The sequence below is a fragment of the Polypterus senegalus genome, chromosome 1 (genome assembly GCF_016835505.1).
Source record: "Polypterus senegalus isolate Bchr_013 chromosome 1, ASM1683550v1, whole genome shotgun sequence".
Taxonomy (NCBI): domain Eukaryota; kingdom Metazoa; phylum Chordata; class Cladistia; order Polypteriformes; family Polypteridae; genus Polypterus; species Polypterus senegalus.
In genome coordinates, this window is record NC_053154.1 from 36,626,267 (window position 1) to 36,641,577 (window position 15,311).

A 15,311-nucleotide genomic window follows, 5' to 3' on the forward strand; every position below is an offset into this window, starting at 1 on the left:
ATTAAGACCAATGCAAAAAAAGGATTTTTAGACATGTTGGCCAACTGAAAGGTATGAACATGAAAAGTATGAGCACGTACAGCACTCAATATTTAGTTGGGGCTCCTTTGGCCTGGATTAGTGCAGCAATGCGGCGTGGCATGGAGTCAATCAGTCTGTGGCACTGCTCAGGTGTTATGAGAGCCCATGTTGCACTGATAGTGGCCTTCAGCTCTTCTGAATTGTTGGGTCTGGCGTATTGCATCTTCCACTTCACAATACAAACACAAAAAATATGGCACATTGGTGATAAATGGGAATTGAAGTATTTGAGAGAGAAATTGTAACAGGTACAGAAGACATAAAACACAAGGTGTACTACAGTATATTTAGTTAGCCACATGTGGTTTCAAATAGCCATATTTTCTATAACTTGTTTTCCTGCTTCATCTGCACAAATGCATTACTTGTTCTTGATTGGCCAGCAAACTCGCCTGAACTTAACCCCATAGAAAATCTATGGGGTATTGTGAATTGGAAGATGCAATATGCCAGACCAAACAATTCAGAAGACCTGAAGACCACTATCAGTGCAACATGGGCTCTCATAACACCTGAGCAGTGCCACAAACTGATTGACTCCATGCCACGCCGCATTGCTGCAGTAATCCAGGCCAAAGGAGCCCCAACTAAATATTGAGTGCTGTACATGCTCATACTTTTCATGTTCATACCTTTCAGTTGGCCAACATGTCTAAAAATCCTTTTTTTGCATTGGTCTTAATTGATATTCTAATTTTCCGAGATACTGAATTAGGGTCTTTCATTAGTTGTCAGTTATAATCATCAAAATTAAAAGAAATAAACATTTGAAATACATCAGTCTGTGTGTAATGAATGAATCTAATATACAAGTTTCACTTTTTGAATGGAATTACTGAAATAAATCAACTTTGTCATGATATTCTAATTTTATGACCAGCACCTGTATTCAGATAGCTAAAATTAACTTCAAAAATATTTTTTCAAGAAATGATTTGATTATAAAAGTTTTTTTATTGAAGGGTGATAAGAGCAGTTCTCAAGTACCAATAGGAGAGCAATTTTTAAGTAAAATGATTTAGCTATTAACTTTGTTCTAGTCATGAACATGAAACTGCTTGCTTCTGTACAAATTGTTTCGGCAACCATGATGTTTAGACATCTCTACAATTTATGCCAGTGCATTGCTATACAGTATTTGCTTTTATTAATTTACATTTGTGAAGAGATCTCTTGTAACTGTGCTACCAAATATAATGCACACAGCAAACTTGAAAAGCCTTGGAAACAATTTCAAAATAATATAAAGTTTATCAACAATTGCAAAATCAGTCTTGCAGCCTAAAGTTCTGTAAGTGAGATTACCAAAGTCACCACAAAGGAAGGTAATTGTAGCTGTATACCTAGTGCAGGCCAGTCTTCTGTTTAAACTCTGTTTACTGAAATTAGAAAAATGGGTTTTACCTGTTGCAGCTCACTCAGATTGTTGTAAAGTTTGAAAAATGAGCAAAGATAAATTGTCAACTCCATACCAAAACTGAAATGAGCTCATCTGGGAACCATAACTACCTCCTTCAAGTGATGAAGAGCTTGAAAAATACATTGTACAAAGTCTTGTGATGCTACTGTGCATTTTACTATTTGCCTCAACAAACACACACATTGAAGTACAGCAATAATATGGTTTGGTCAATCTGAAAAACCCCTCTTTCCTTTTAATCTCCTCTTTCACAGTTGAAAATCGCTCTTCTTATAATAATTTTTTCAGGGCTCAGGAGTCACACCCCAGGTTGTGCTGTAAATAAAATCCATTGCTGACAAAATGCTTACACTTATGTTCTTTAAAGAGACACATGCAAGACAAACTGCAAGCTGCTGAAGACATGTACACTTACCCTTTTACCCAGTCTCTACCTGTACTAGAGATTGTCCCTGTATGGTGAAAGCTCATTTGTTTAATTGTTTTTTTTTAGATGACGCCACATGGCAACTACGCATACACCAGCCAACACATCATCTTGTTAAGAGCACCTCGCAAAGGCCAGAATATTATGAATTTCTACAAGCAGCCTGTGGGCTGCTTACACCCATGTCACATTTGTCCAGCTAGGCAATAGTTTACCTACCTCTAGTCTAAAGAAACATTAAGAACAAATGCTAAAATAATGTTCTTTTCACAGAAAAGCAGATATAAAATGAAAGTGTTTATTTAAAATGTTCTGTACAAGGAAGTATTTTATGCTTAAATAGGTTATTTAATTCAGTAAGGAGTTATGTTAGCATAAAAAAAATATATAACAAACATTTAAGCATACAAGTTACATGTATGCATAGAGGTATGTAAGTTTACAACTTATCCAGTTTCTCATCCTCCTTTTGCGCTTATTGCCATTAGGACTGTGCATCTGCCTGCCTTCTTTCCACGGACGGCAGGACATGTTATAGCCAATTTCTGTTTTTTCAATTAAAATAAAAAGCATGGGTAACCCCTTAGGTGATTATTACGTTGTTGGCAGATAACATGTATCCACTAAATGTCATTTTCAGCTAATCTGATTAGTGTTTATTATATATGCTGTATAATGAAATGAGGTGAGAGGTCAACATTACATCACAGCCCATCCAGTTCAGGTGACAGGATTTCCTCTGAATTAACCCACTGGGAGCTATCACTTGCAAGTTAGTTCACAGAATATTTCCCACTGGGAAGCTTGTCTTTTCAATAGCACATGAATACAGCATTAGTGCCCATGTAGTACTCATGAAATCATTACTGCTGAATTAATGATGTTCAATTAAGTGACATATTTCTCTGTCTTTTCCCGCAATCAGTTTTTTAATAGCAACGTCTCCTTACTATATACATGCAATGCACAATTCTTCGATTTTGTTTTGAGTAGTGTGTTTCTAAAAAGCCTTGCACAAGATAAAATAGCATGTCAGTTATAAATTTTACCATGCTTGACAGAAAATCAAGGATTGTCATTATTACTTATGACCACAAATGCTCCAAATAATATTAACAATACTTGGTGTTTTTGTGTGTAATACAGTATAACTGCCATTAATTTGGCATTAGTGCTGTCATTAAATTAAAAGTTTATAATACTAGTTTTTAGCCAGTGTTTAGCAGGCAGGCATTGTCACATTTCTGGTTCTTGCATAGTTACCTTTTCATTATGGTTAGAGCAATTTATCCAAAAAAATTAAAGTAATAACCATTAACTGGCAGAGACGAATGGTGTAACAGACTATTTCCATGGTCCCTTGTAGCTGACTGCTGTTATTCCTGACTTCCCATTCTTTGTAAACAGACAACAAGGTTTGCTCCATCGGTATTGTCTTAATGGGCACGTGACATCACACCCTGCTAGTTGTGCAGTAGCACCTGTTAAGAGATACTTCTTCAGCAGTTTCGGAATTGTCATAAGTATGCTGGCACAGACCTTAAGCTAACCTGTCATTCTCTGATTTTATTCAATGCTATGTCTATGTTCAATTTTGTAGATGTATTTTTAGTGTGTGCACCCAACTGCCATTATTGTACACACTGGGAAAAATATGCAATAAGCTGTGGGTTGCTGCTAAGAAAAGGTGTTAATATGAAAATACTGGTATTTGTCTACCATCTGTTTTTATGCCTGCTTTATGTAGAGCAGGGTGGTGGCAGTTTTGTTTTGAGCATTATAATACCAATGCCAAGTTTTGACTATACCACTATAAATTCATTAGTTTTCAGGAGGCTCATGAAAATTCATATGCCATGAAATTATGCTATTTGATGCAGAACCAATCACAGTATTCATGGCAAACTGTTGCCTAACAAGAATACATATAAATTATGCCCAATCTGAGATGAGTTTCTGAGCCAGACCCCCAGATGAAACAGAGATGCTGGAACTCTGGGTGTCTATCTCATCACCTTCTTGACCGCCAGTGAAGTTGGGGTTTAGGCAATCACTAAGTCATATTGAAAATGAGATTCTCTTTAAACTGCTGTCATGGCGTGTATTTTTCCTTTACTTTCAATTTTCCAGGTCAGTGTATAAGCTGGTTTATTAAATTTATCCTGCATTTATCTGAGGGCAATTAAATAAAAGTTGCAGACATCTAACATGTTGTATTATCTATGTGGTTGAGCTGAATATTGACTCTTGTAGGAATGTTTAAAATATTTTGGGATAAGTTACTGTATTCTCATCATACATAAAATACAACAAAATTACTTGCGTTATTTGAAAGGACAGTGGTGAAGGGAAAACATTTTTACCCCTCATCCCAAACATATTCTAATCATTTTCATGACACCAATTTCCCTCCAGTTTGACATATTAAATTATTATTATGGGGAAAAGTTGACTTAAGAGCTTCTGCCATGGGTTTAGTTTTAGGGGTTTGGATTGCGCTGTTAGGAGGTGAACGTGGGAAATAAATTATTGAAACACTATTTCTGTGTGCTATAGCTGATATACAAGGAAAAAAGCAGTGATGTCCTCCAGCTTACAATTTAAAGTTATACATTTGAATTTTACTTTTAAATTACTTTAGCAAGCCTTAAGACTTAAATGCCACATTCTACATTGAATACAACTGATAATATTTAAAGTCCATTCTAAGGAATGTTTTCATAGGTGTAAAAAAATGTTTTTATGTTTTTACAGTTTTTTTGCCCCTATTTCTGCACGAGAGGCTGAATTTATTCAGCAGCAAGCCCCACCATCTTATGGGCAGTTGATTGCCCAGGGCCTTATTCCTCCAGTTGATGACTTTCCCACAGAGAACCCCAATGATGTAAGTACTTGGTATTAGTATTTTGTTGAAAGATTTATGTGTTGTATTCATGATGTAAGTAGGGTGTCAGATTAGAAAATATGGGACAATACTAAGCTGCTTCTGTGAGATAAAACAAAGATTGGTTGACAAGACAACACTGTATTTGTCTAAGTAGGTCAGAGCTTGGTTTATATAAGAGTCTAGGTGGGGATCGTGAAACTAGTACTTTAAATGTTCTCTCTCTTATTTGGTATTGTTTTTGTTTCCTTCCTATTCCATATCTATAGACCTCAGTTTTAGGGAACATTAGAGGAATTATTCAACTCTTGAGACAGGAACGCCCCCATAATCGCAGAAGACGACGCAACCGGTATGTGAGACGAGCTATCAGAAGACTGAGGAGATGGGGTTTGCTGCCAAGAGCTACATCAGCTTCCTCTTCCGGACGAAACGGTGCTGCACCTCAGGTGGCTACCGTATCTTCAGCTCCGGCTTCTTCAAACACAGGTGGAACTGAACTAGCAAGTGGAGGCGATGCTCATCTACTGGTGGAGGGTGGAGCTACAGGGGTGAGCAATCTTCCCCCAGCAGATGATGATGATGATAATCAGTCTGAAGATAATGCTCCTCCTTTGCCTCAAAAAATGAATTTTAATTTTGAACCTCGCTGGCAGCCACAGTCCGCAGCCCAAAGAGATACTGTGCCACAGGCAGATGGCCCAAGTACAGCCTCATACACTGCTAATAGTGAATCACCAGCTGCAGCTCAAGCTCCCTTGTTAACACTTGATGACATTCCTGTGAACAGAAGCACCTCTTTGTTGTCGTCTGTGTTTTCTGCACTTAGAGGTCGCTTGTCATACTTTGGCAGGCTACTCCCTCAATCTGCAAGCTCTGAAACACAGTTTCCAGTTCATGCTCATGCAGTTGATAATGACGATGATGTTCTGCTGTTGCCCCTGACTGACAGTCCTAATCTGTCTCAGGCCCGCTTAACAACATTTGGCCTGTTGAATGATGATGATGATGATGATGAAATCCTCCCCTAAAGTTTACTCAGTCAATCTTGCCCTAGTGCCTTATTGTCATAGCTGACATTCACAGCACTAAGAATGGCATTAGACATAAAAAATGCATATCTAGACAGGGCATCATAGATTACTTTGACTCTCAGGTTTATGTTCACCAGACATATTGAATTCAAACTACTTTGATTCATTGTTCATCCCAAACTCTTACCTGCTAGTTCAGTTGGGAAGGTTAAATTGGTTTAGTATGAGTGAATGTGGGTGTGTGCATTAGCATGCCCCATGATGAACTGGTATCTGTTTAGGTGTTGGTTCCTAAAAAAAAATAGTGGCCCTAAAAATAACAAAGAAAGAGGAAGGATGGATGAAAAAATAATTAAACATAGTCTTGGGGTACATTCTTATTGCGCGTAAAAGTGAAAATCATGTTTTATTACTAAAGCCAGGTGTTTGTAGGTGTTGGCCGCAAGGTGGTTAGCCATAGTGTGTTTGATCACTGCTAACTAAATTGTTTTTTGCTGAAGACAACTAAGCTGTACCTAAGAATTTGAGATGAAAAGTGAGAAATCCTAGAATCACATGATGCAAATAATAACTTAATGTAATAGCTGATAGTGCAGCAACAAAAACTTGAAGGCAACTAAACCTTGTGGTCTGGAATGGAAACCCAGTGCATTTGAGAAGTAGCGCCTGAGCAGTGTTTGTTTTTTCCTTATAAAAATTGATTGATATGCCCTGATGACTTTCATCACTATGTTGCTCTATGGTGCTGCTATTTTGTCAGCTTACTGATTTTAATATCCCTTACATGGACAATGCTCTATGTCACTTTTAAAACCCTGAGACTACACACATGCTTGTTGGTTGTCCATGTTCTGCCCTGAGAAACTACAAACTACAGCAACACCAAGTGCCTTGATTTGTAAAGCCTGTAATTGCATTGAAGTGTCTGAAATAATAGTGGCAGTGCCACTTGCGCCAAATTCAGTAATTGAGATAGCTGTTAAGCTGGCTTTATGAACTACCACTAGGCTGTATCCTAGAGGAAGCCAAAATGAGTATGAACCCACCTGTTCATTTTGATGTTTCTTATGCACTTTGCTTCTTGGTCATTGATGAGAAATATTGATTTACAAGGTTCGCTGTTTCAATTGTAAAATGTACAGTAAGTCTATGGTTTCACAGGTTTTGAATTAATTTCAAAGTTTCTAGGGCTGCTTTTTGCACGGTTTGTTTTAAATTTTTTGTCCTGTGTATATTGTTTAAAAGTGCTTGCTTGCCATGTAAAGACAAGGCATTTTAGCTTGTGAATTTATTTGAAATTTGAGTTATTCATCTGTTGCTTTTTCAGATAGTAGGGAGTGATGTATAAATGCTGTGCGGTATTTCAACTTTTATCTTTTTATGCCGTTGTTTTTAATTCCGGTTACGGGACCTGAAATAGGCACAAAAAGTAATTTAAAGAAAATGCATAATATGTACTCTGTTGTTTGTATAAAACTACTGCTTTAGGAAATGCCTTATTGACTGCCATTCTTATACCTGAAGTCTTACTGATACACATTCATGGACAGCGAGGCAGTCTTCGTAATCACACCAGGCTGTCTGAAAGGATTTGCTGTTTTACACCATCTGTAAAAAATTCTGCATTGCAGATTCCAAACTTTTTACATATAAAAGTTTTAATGTTTCATGGCAAATGAATGTGTTACAATGTGCAATGTACAGGAAATGCTGTAAACAAAATCTTTTTTGAGTTCAAGAATGTATCTGAATGCTTGGTGTTTATTTTTCAATAGTTAAAATGCACTCAAAATTGTTTTTTTAAGATGAAAAAAATTTAACTTGTAAATAATTTAAAATGCGATTATTAATAAACAAAAATCTGCACATTTTACTAATACATGTGGCTTGCATTTCAGTTAAACAGTTTTCAAAGAATTACATGTTTTGATCCTGTTTTTTTTCCCTTTAGAGTAATATTAAATATAAAGAAGAAAAAATGTCAGCCAGTCCTGTCCTTTGGAAATGTGTGCACTGTATAGGTGGCACTGTGCTGCTTTGTTATACAAGATGTTTATAGTCAAGATTGAGTTAAGCTGGACCGTGTGTACGTGTCTTCTGTATTTTCTAAATTCTTTCTTCCTTTTCTTGCGTCTTGATTACTTATGTCCATTCTGATGCCAAGCTATTTTAAATGGCACCATACTGTGAACTTATCCAAGTAGAGGAGGTGTTTGCCTTCAGTCCTTACCAGTGCTTTTAGTTGGGAATATAAAATACTGTAATGTTTCCATGACTTGTACTTAAGAGAAACAAAAGGATTTGAAATTGCATCATTGTATTGTTTTTGTAAATGTTAAATAATGATTCCTAAACTTAACAAAATTCATATAAAAATATATATGCATAGTGGGTACCTAAAGTATATACTCTTAAGAAGTTTCAGCTTTGTTGACAAAAAGGCTGAAATGAAGACCGATTGTTGTAGACGTTTTTCATCTTTGATAAGTTATTGTAAACAACAAACAACAGTTAAGGGCTGATGTAACGATAATTTTTAGGAAGAATTATTTAAATTAAAACACTTTCATTTTTTTCATTTACATGTCGTTGTTCACCAAATCTTACTAAAGTCTACCACAATCCGTCTTGAATTCTGCCTTTACATTAACTGAACCTGAAATTTCAATAAGGGTGTGGGGGCTTTTGAGATTCATCCTTTTATGTATTTGTGTATAATATTGTTATTAATATTATTATCCATGTATATTTTAAGAAGACCAAAATGTTTGCCATTGGAAAGAAGTTTTTCTTAATATTGTTAAATGCAAGAAAATGTTAAATTCCAAAGTGGAAATGGCGGGGCCATTCAGTAACATTTAGAACTGTGGCTTAACTCTTGCAGCAAAAAAGTGTTCTGGCTTGTGATAAACAGAAATCTTGTTCTTGAAATGGACATTAGAAGTAGAAGATTGAGTGGCTAGACGTGTGTGTTTAAAAGGTAAGATTTTTAATTCCTAAAATTTGGGTAAATTAATGTGAGTTGTTAATACATATCACTCTTTTGACTTCCTGATAACTATTTCATCTGTCACTGTTCTAACTAAATTATTCAATTTTCTGAAGTGCACCTATGTTAGCTTCACAATTTCTTGTTTTTCATGTAGGAAGGTAAAAGAACTTGGTAAAGTTTAGGGCTTGGTAAGAGAAAATTCTTGAAAGCCAACCATAAAGGTGTTCTTTGTTCAGCATGGCTTTGTGTTCTGTCCGGACCTAAGTGAGTTGAAATGAATTGCCTGAGCAGTAGTGTAGTGGTTGGTGTTCTTACCTCAGCTCCACAGTCCTGTTCCAGTTCCATCCCTGGCTAAGCCTCCATTCAGTTGTTTATTTCTGCATAGCGCTGTTAACTGAGTGCATGCCGGGAGCGCTGTGACAAGTTCTCTTGTAAAATGCAAGTACAAGTTGAGTATCCCCAATCTGAAATATTAAAATCCAGACTTTTTTGAGAGTTGATGTAACACCACATATGTGCCCTCTAATGTTATTTACTGCTTGTGTAGATGTGAAGAACATAAGCTCAGATTCCAAGTGGATTAATTCATTTTGAGCTTGAAGGGGCAGGTTGTCCTCTGTGAAGCGCCATGAAGCTAGGACATACTAACATCAGCTGGGGTTGGGGTTTCTCATGAAGCAGTGATAGCATTAAAGCACTGTCAGTCGACTATTGGGGAGATGGTCCCCGTGAGGCGCCACGAAGTGGCATAAAAGATGCAGGGCATTTTCAATATGCTACATAGGACGTTGTGGGACCGAAATGCCAACACCTATGCTATGCATTAATGGATCGTCACTGCTTACGATTAACAAAAAAACAACTTTATTCTCGGTGCCCTTACTGGAATATGAGTGCAAGTCAATTGCTCTGATTACATTAGGAGAACTGGACACTACTGCAGATATCTTACGTTTGCAAATATCTTACATTTACAGTATGTATGTATACCCACACCATACAAAACTAAATGTAGAGTCTCCAGTCAGTTAACGGCTTCTAACACAGCTGGCATGATGGAGTTGCAGCTTGGCTGACATTTTCCTGAACTGTTGGCCAGTTCCCTAATAAGTGACCACAGCTACCCAATATAAACAGATGAAAAAGCCAAAAAGGTTCTTTAGTACAATTATGCAGCACTGGTCCTCTTAATAGGGAAACTAAAATACAGTCTGTACTTCATATTATTTGCTTTTGAGGTTTGAATATGTTTGTCGCATCAGTGCACATTATGATACAAGACTTGGTTTATATAAATTATTATATGCACGAGTTGTCATGTGGGTCGATTGCTGCATTTTCCTATTTTATCAAAGGTGTCCCCAAAATATTTCCTGCATATGTAAATATTCCAAAATCTGACAAGTTTTGAAATGCTTCTTATTCCAGACATTTTGAATTGGGGATTCTCAACTTGTATACATTTTTACGAATTACTAAGTGCAGTATGGTGGCACGGTGGCGCAGTGGTAGCGCTGCTGCCTCGCAGTTAGGAGACCCGAGTTCGCTTCCCGAGTCCTCCCTGCGTGGAGTTTGCATGTTCTCCCCGTGTCTGCGTGGGTTTCCTCCCACAATCCAAAGACATGCAGGTTAGGTGGATTGGCGATTCTAAATTGGCCCTAGTGTGTGCTTGGTGTGTTTGTGTGTGTCCTGCAGTGGGTTGGCACCCTGCCCAGGATTGGTTCCTGCCTTGTGCCCTGTGTTGGCTGGGATTGGCTCCAGCAGACCCCTGTGACGCTGTATTCGGATTCAGCGGGTTAGAAAATGGATGGATAAGTGCAGTATTAGAACACATAACGACAGATTTGTTCAAATACACTGGATAACAATGTGATATAAAACTGATTAACATGTCCTCAGCCCGTAGGAGTTTTTCTGCAGCCCCCTTTCTTTTTTTTTTTTTTTGAACGATGTGTCCAGTAAGTACACTGTTGCAATCGAGAACTGAAGAGGTATTTTTAAATTGTAATATTTTTGTAATAACTGCCACTAGTATTCATGACAGCCAGTCCTCAATCCGTCTCTGAGCTCCCCTGTCTGTTCAGTATTTGCTAAGAACATCAGCAACTGGATTTTATGTTAACTTGACTGAAAGCATGAAGGGATGTTGAATGATTGATTAGCCTAATGGCCATGCCCTGCTTTCAGCACACGAGTGTCCTAGAAATTTTCCAGCACTTTGTGTATTTCATGGATTGCAGGATCTGAGAAAGGGCGAACGATGTGAGTGATATGAGATTGCGGAGGAGGTGGCAGGATTCAGACTGGTTTTCTTACTCGGAAAAAGTCATTGAAGTTTACAGAAATTCTGTAGGTGATATGTATACAGAAAAAACGTTTGTCGATACAACTCTAGAATAAATTATTTGCAATTTAATAAAAGAGATGTTATGGACAAACCTAGTAGAGTTTGTGACCCCATTCACTTGTCTTTCTTATGGTTTTGTGATATTGATGCAATTTTTGCTGCCAAAAACAGCTTTGATTTTGTCTTTATTCGTAGGATCAGGCTGTGTGTGTATGAGAGCTGACAACCAATGAATACTCATAGGAAGCAGTGACCAGGAATAAGGAAGGCAGGTGTTTTAGACGTCCCAAACAGAAAGAGGCTGATCTGTCTTGTATTTTGTGCACCATGAAAGGATGGAAAAGAGGAAAAAGGGCAGAGATTGTAGCTGAACTCGCCATGCCTGATAACCCTTCATACACCCCTGGCTCCATCAGGTAGCACGTTAATGGCTGTCACAAATAATGGCGAGCACATCAGTGCTGGAAGATTAGCATCAGGGTTGCCAGGCCCTTAAAAAAATGTATAGCCCAAGGTAAGCTTAAAAATAGCAAACTTGCCCAAAAATTGCCCAGTGCCTAAGTTAGACAAAATGACACACTGGAAAGTGGGAGGCCGTGTCAGAGCAAATTACGTTAGGCACATGCCATCAAAGCCCGGCCTGGGTGGTGCCCCCTCAGAGATATTTCAGAGTGATAGAATGGGTGCATACCATCATATACTGCGGATTGGTTGGGTCCCCACAGGGATTCTACAACAGTAAAGAATTTACAGTATACAATTGCAAATAGCAGTGGTAGGGGTGACAAAGAGATGAAAATTTGGTAAAAACATGGTGAAGGGGGTTTGAAAAATAGCCCAAAATACTGTGTTACCCTGTGGGTAACAATCAAAAACAGCCCAGTTGGGTGAGAAAACCATGGACATGGCAACACTGATCAGCATATAGTTGTTAAAGTAGTCATGGACAGCAGTTTTCAGTCATATAAATTGATAAAGTCTGGCAACGAGATCTACTGTGGTTGGCAAGTCTGATATACCCGGCTACTAGAAGTCACGTAATGTGGTATCAGCTTTAGCTGACAGGTACGAGCAGAGGAAGGACACTCCTGGTTACTTGTTCAAGAGTGACGTCAAGGAGGAGACACTGGATTTGTATTGTTCAACCCAGTTGATATGGTCAGACACTCTACAGGGACTGGGCAACTGCGAGGCTGCAATGAAGACTGTAGCGTCACCGGGTGCAGGGACATCAGGGGCCACTATAGGGATTTTTTATCCCAAGGTCCATACGGCCAAAGGTGACAAGTGGGAAAGTCACCCCCATCTGATGGCCTCTGACATTTGGAGGTCTTAGTCTTAAAAAAGAGGGCAAGTGCTCTGTGAGAGAATCTGCACTCGTGTTTCATTCTGATGCAAGCTTGTATTCAGTCAGCATTATAGCATTGTGACTTTGAGAATGTGTGTATCCATTGGATTTAGTGCATCGGAAAATGCAGTGTTGTGAGCGGCGAGAGCCTGTCCTGACAATCAGAAACAAGCTAGGAACCCACCTCTGGAATGGATGGCAGTTTAAGGCAGGCAGAACATCCTTGTTTTGGTGGCCATGAAGGACCTACTTGGATTTTTTCTGTTGGTCTGTTTGTACAGTCTTTTGTTGTTACCTGTGCTTATCATGTTATCCGGCCTGTCACTATTGTTTGTTCCCTTCTTTTACATCACTGCCCTTTTCGAGTCATCACTTGCTGTGTGAAGTCAAGATGTCCTCCTGCTGCATGTCCTTTGCCTCCTGTGTGTGGTGATTTCATCATATTATACAGTCTGATTTTTGAATTACAAAGAAGATTAAGAGGTGACATGATTGAAGTGTTTAACATTATGAAGGGAATTAGTCCAGTAGATTGAGACTGTGACTTTAAAATGAGTTCATCAAGAACACGGGGACACAGTTATAAAATTGTTAAGGGTAAATTTTGCATAAACATTTTGAAGTTTTTCTTTGCACAAAGAATGATAGACACTTGGAATAAGCAACCAAGTAGTGTGGTAGACAGTAAGACCTTAGGGACTTTCAAAACTTGACTTGATGTTTTTTTGGAAGAAATAAGTGGATAGCACTGGCGAGCTTTGTTGGGCTGAATGGCCTGTTCTCGTCTAGATTGTTCCATCCATCCATTATCCAATCCTAACTACAGGGTCACGGGGGTCTGCTGGAGCCAATCCCAGCCAACACTGGGCACAAGGCAGGAAACTAACCCCGGGCAGGGCGCCAGCCCACCGCAGGACACACACTACGGACAGTTTAGAATCGCCAATGCACCTAACCTGCAAGACTTTGGACTGTGGGAGGAAACCCACGCAGACAAGGGGAGAACCCGGGAAGCGAACCCGAGTCTCCTAACTGCGAGGCATAGAGTGTTCTAATGTTCTAAATGTATTGTCGATTTGTTAGTCCTGGTAGGCACCTTGTGATAGTGAATGCTCCACGGACCCCTGCATTCATGAGTCCACCACGCTTGTATATCAAAAGGGTGTGAGACGAAAGCTACAGGTACACTGGGGGAACATGCAGACTTAACAGACACAGTGGCAGGACGAGGAAAGAGGACATACCTGCAGGAGCAGTCAGCCTGCGCAAATAAATTTAGGTGCGTTACCTTCACATAATTTTTTTATTACTTATAATTTATTGACGTGTGTTTGCAACTTCGCACTGTAAAGTAAGACTCTGCACCCAGCGCTTCACTTTCGCTCCGAGTTTCGGCTAATTTGAGGACGACAGGGGACCTGGTGTTAATTTCTGGTTTGTTTATTGTTCATTCATACATTCATTATATTCCACTCTTCACCGGGAAATGTTCTCTGGTAAAATACACATACAAACTTCACCAACCACACAATTTAGTACATAAGACACAAAGCACTTTGAAACGGGTTAACATAAACGGCGCTCGCTGCCCACCAGGAAGTCAGTCAGGATGAAAGCGACTTCCCTCTGGCTCGCCACTTTGAATTTTTATTACAAGGTGTAACGATGTCCTCCGTCCCGCGCCCTCAAAAAGCGGTGTGAAATCCATTTAAAACGCCGTATTCCAGTGGAGGTCAGGTGCGAATTGCTTCTGTGACTGCACGCTGAGGTGCGAGAAGTCCCACTGGTGAGGGGTCACTTTAAAAACTGGAGGAACGAGGGGAGGGGGTCTACATCAAAGAGAGAGAGAGGGACAGCCGCCTGATAATGATTAACCCGTTGTTACTGGAGACGCCTTTCTCCGTTTCTTCTTACTTTCTTTCTTTTTTATTTCTCTGCCTCGTAAACCAAAGTGGACAGACTCGAGGCGAAGGATCTCCGGGCCCTCTTCTGGACTAAAGACAAGAAAATAAGAAGTCGCGAATCCGGGCGCCGAGAATAGAAATCGAAAAGGGGGACGGGATAAAGTGCGAGAAGAACAGAAAAAGAAGAAAAAACTCCACAAAAAAAACATTTCACGACTCGGGATTGGCCCGATCATTGTGCCCTGAGAGTCTTGAGCGCCTGCACAGACCCAGCTCTCCGGGACATTGATTTTGGTTTAAGGGGTTCTAAAGGTAGTGAAGGGTGTCTGGCATTAAAATAAATATTAATAATACAGGCAGGCCTATTGTGGATTATGGGAGTTAAGTTTATAAATGGCTGCTGTTGCATATGATGGTAGTAATCGTCCGTATTAATTACTGTATAGCTTGATTCTCTATTTAGTTATGGTAGGGCGGAGGTAATAATAATAATAATATTCATGATACAGTAAATTTATTTGAAGAACTTCAAAACCTACTTATTTCATTTCAGGTATCAGCCCAGGACGGGGGAGACGGGCCATCAACAATGAACACCCCTTGTTGTTACTGAGCCCCTACTTAAGCAACTTGGGGGGTACAACTGCACTTGACAGACAGGCTTCATCAGACTGAAGGGTAAGACGCCGCCTTTCTTTTGGATCTCTTTGTGCTGTGGCTGAAACGGTGGGTTCAAGTGCAGTATCAGTCTGTCCATCCATCAATTTTCTAACCCGCTGAATCCGAACACAGGGTCACGGGGGGTCTGCTGGAACCAATCCCAGCCAACACAGGGCACAAGGCAAGAACCAATCCCGGGCAGAGCGCCAACCCC

The 15,311-nt window shown here is 39.4% G+C and overlaps 1 protein-coding gene across 1 annotated transcript in view; it reads left to right on the forward strand.

The window, feature by feature from the left end:
• The window catches only part of lrp10 (low density lipoprotein receptor-related protein 10), a 33,214-nt gene extending 26,937 nt beyond the window's left edge, over positions 1 to 6,277 (forward strand). Inside the window, exons 8-9 of the mRNA XM_039746323.1 lie at positions 4,683 to 4,812; positions 5,082 to 6,277. Of these exons, the coding sequence (XP_039602257.1) occupies positions 4,683 to 4,812; positions 5,082 to 5,843 (892 nt within the window). The 3' untranslated portion in view covers positions 5,844 to 6,277. The remainder of the gene's footprint in view (positions 1 to 4,682; positions 4,813 to 5,081) is intronic.
• Positions 6,278 to 15,311: the final 9,034 nt, after the last annotated feature.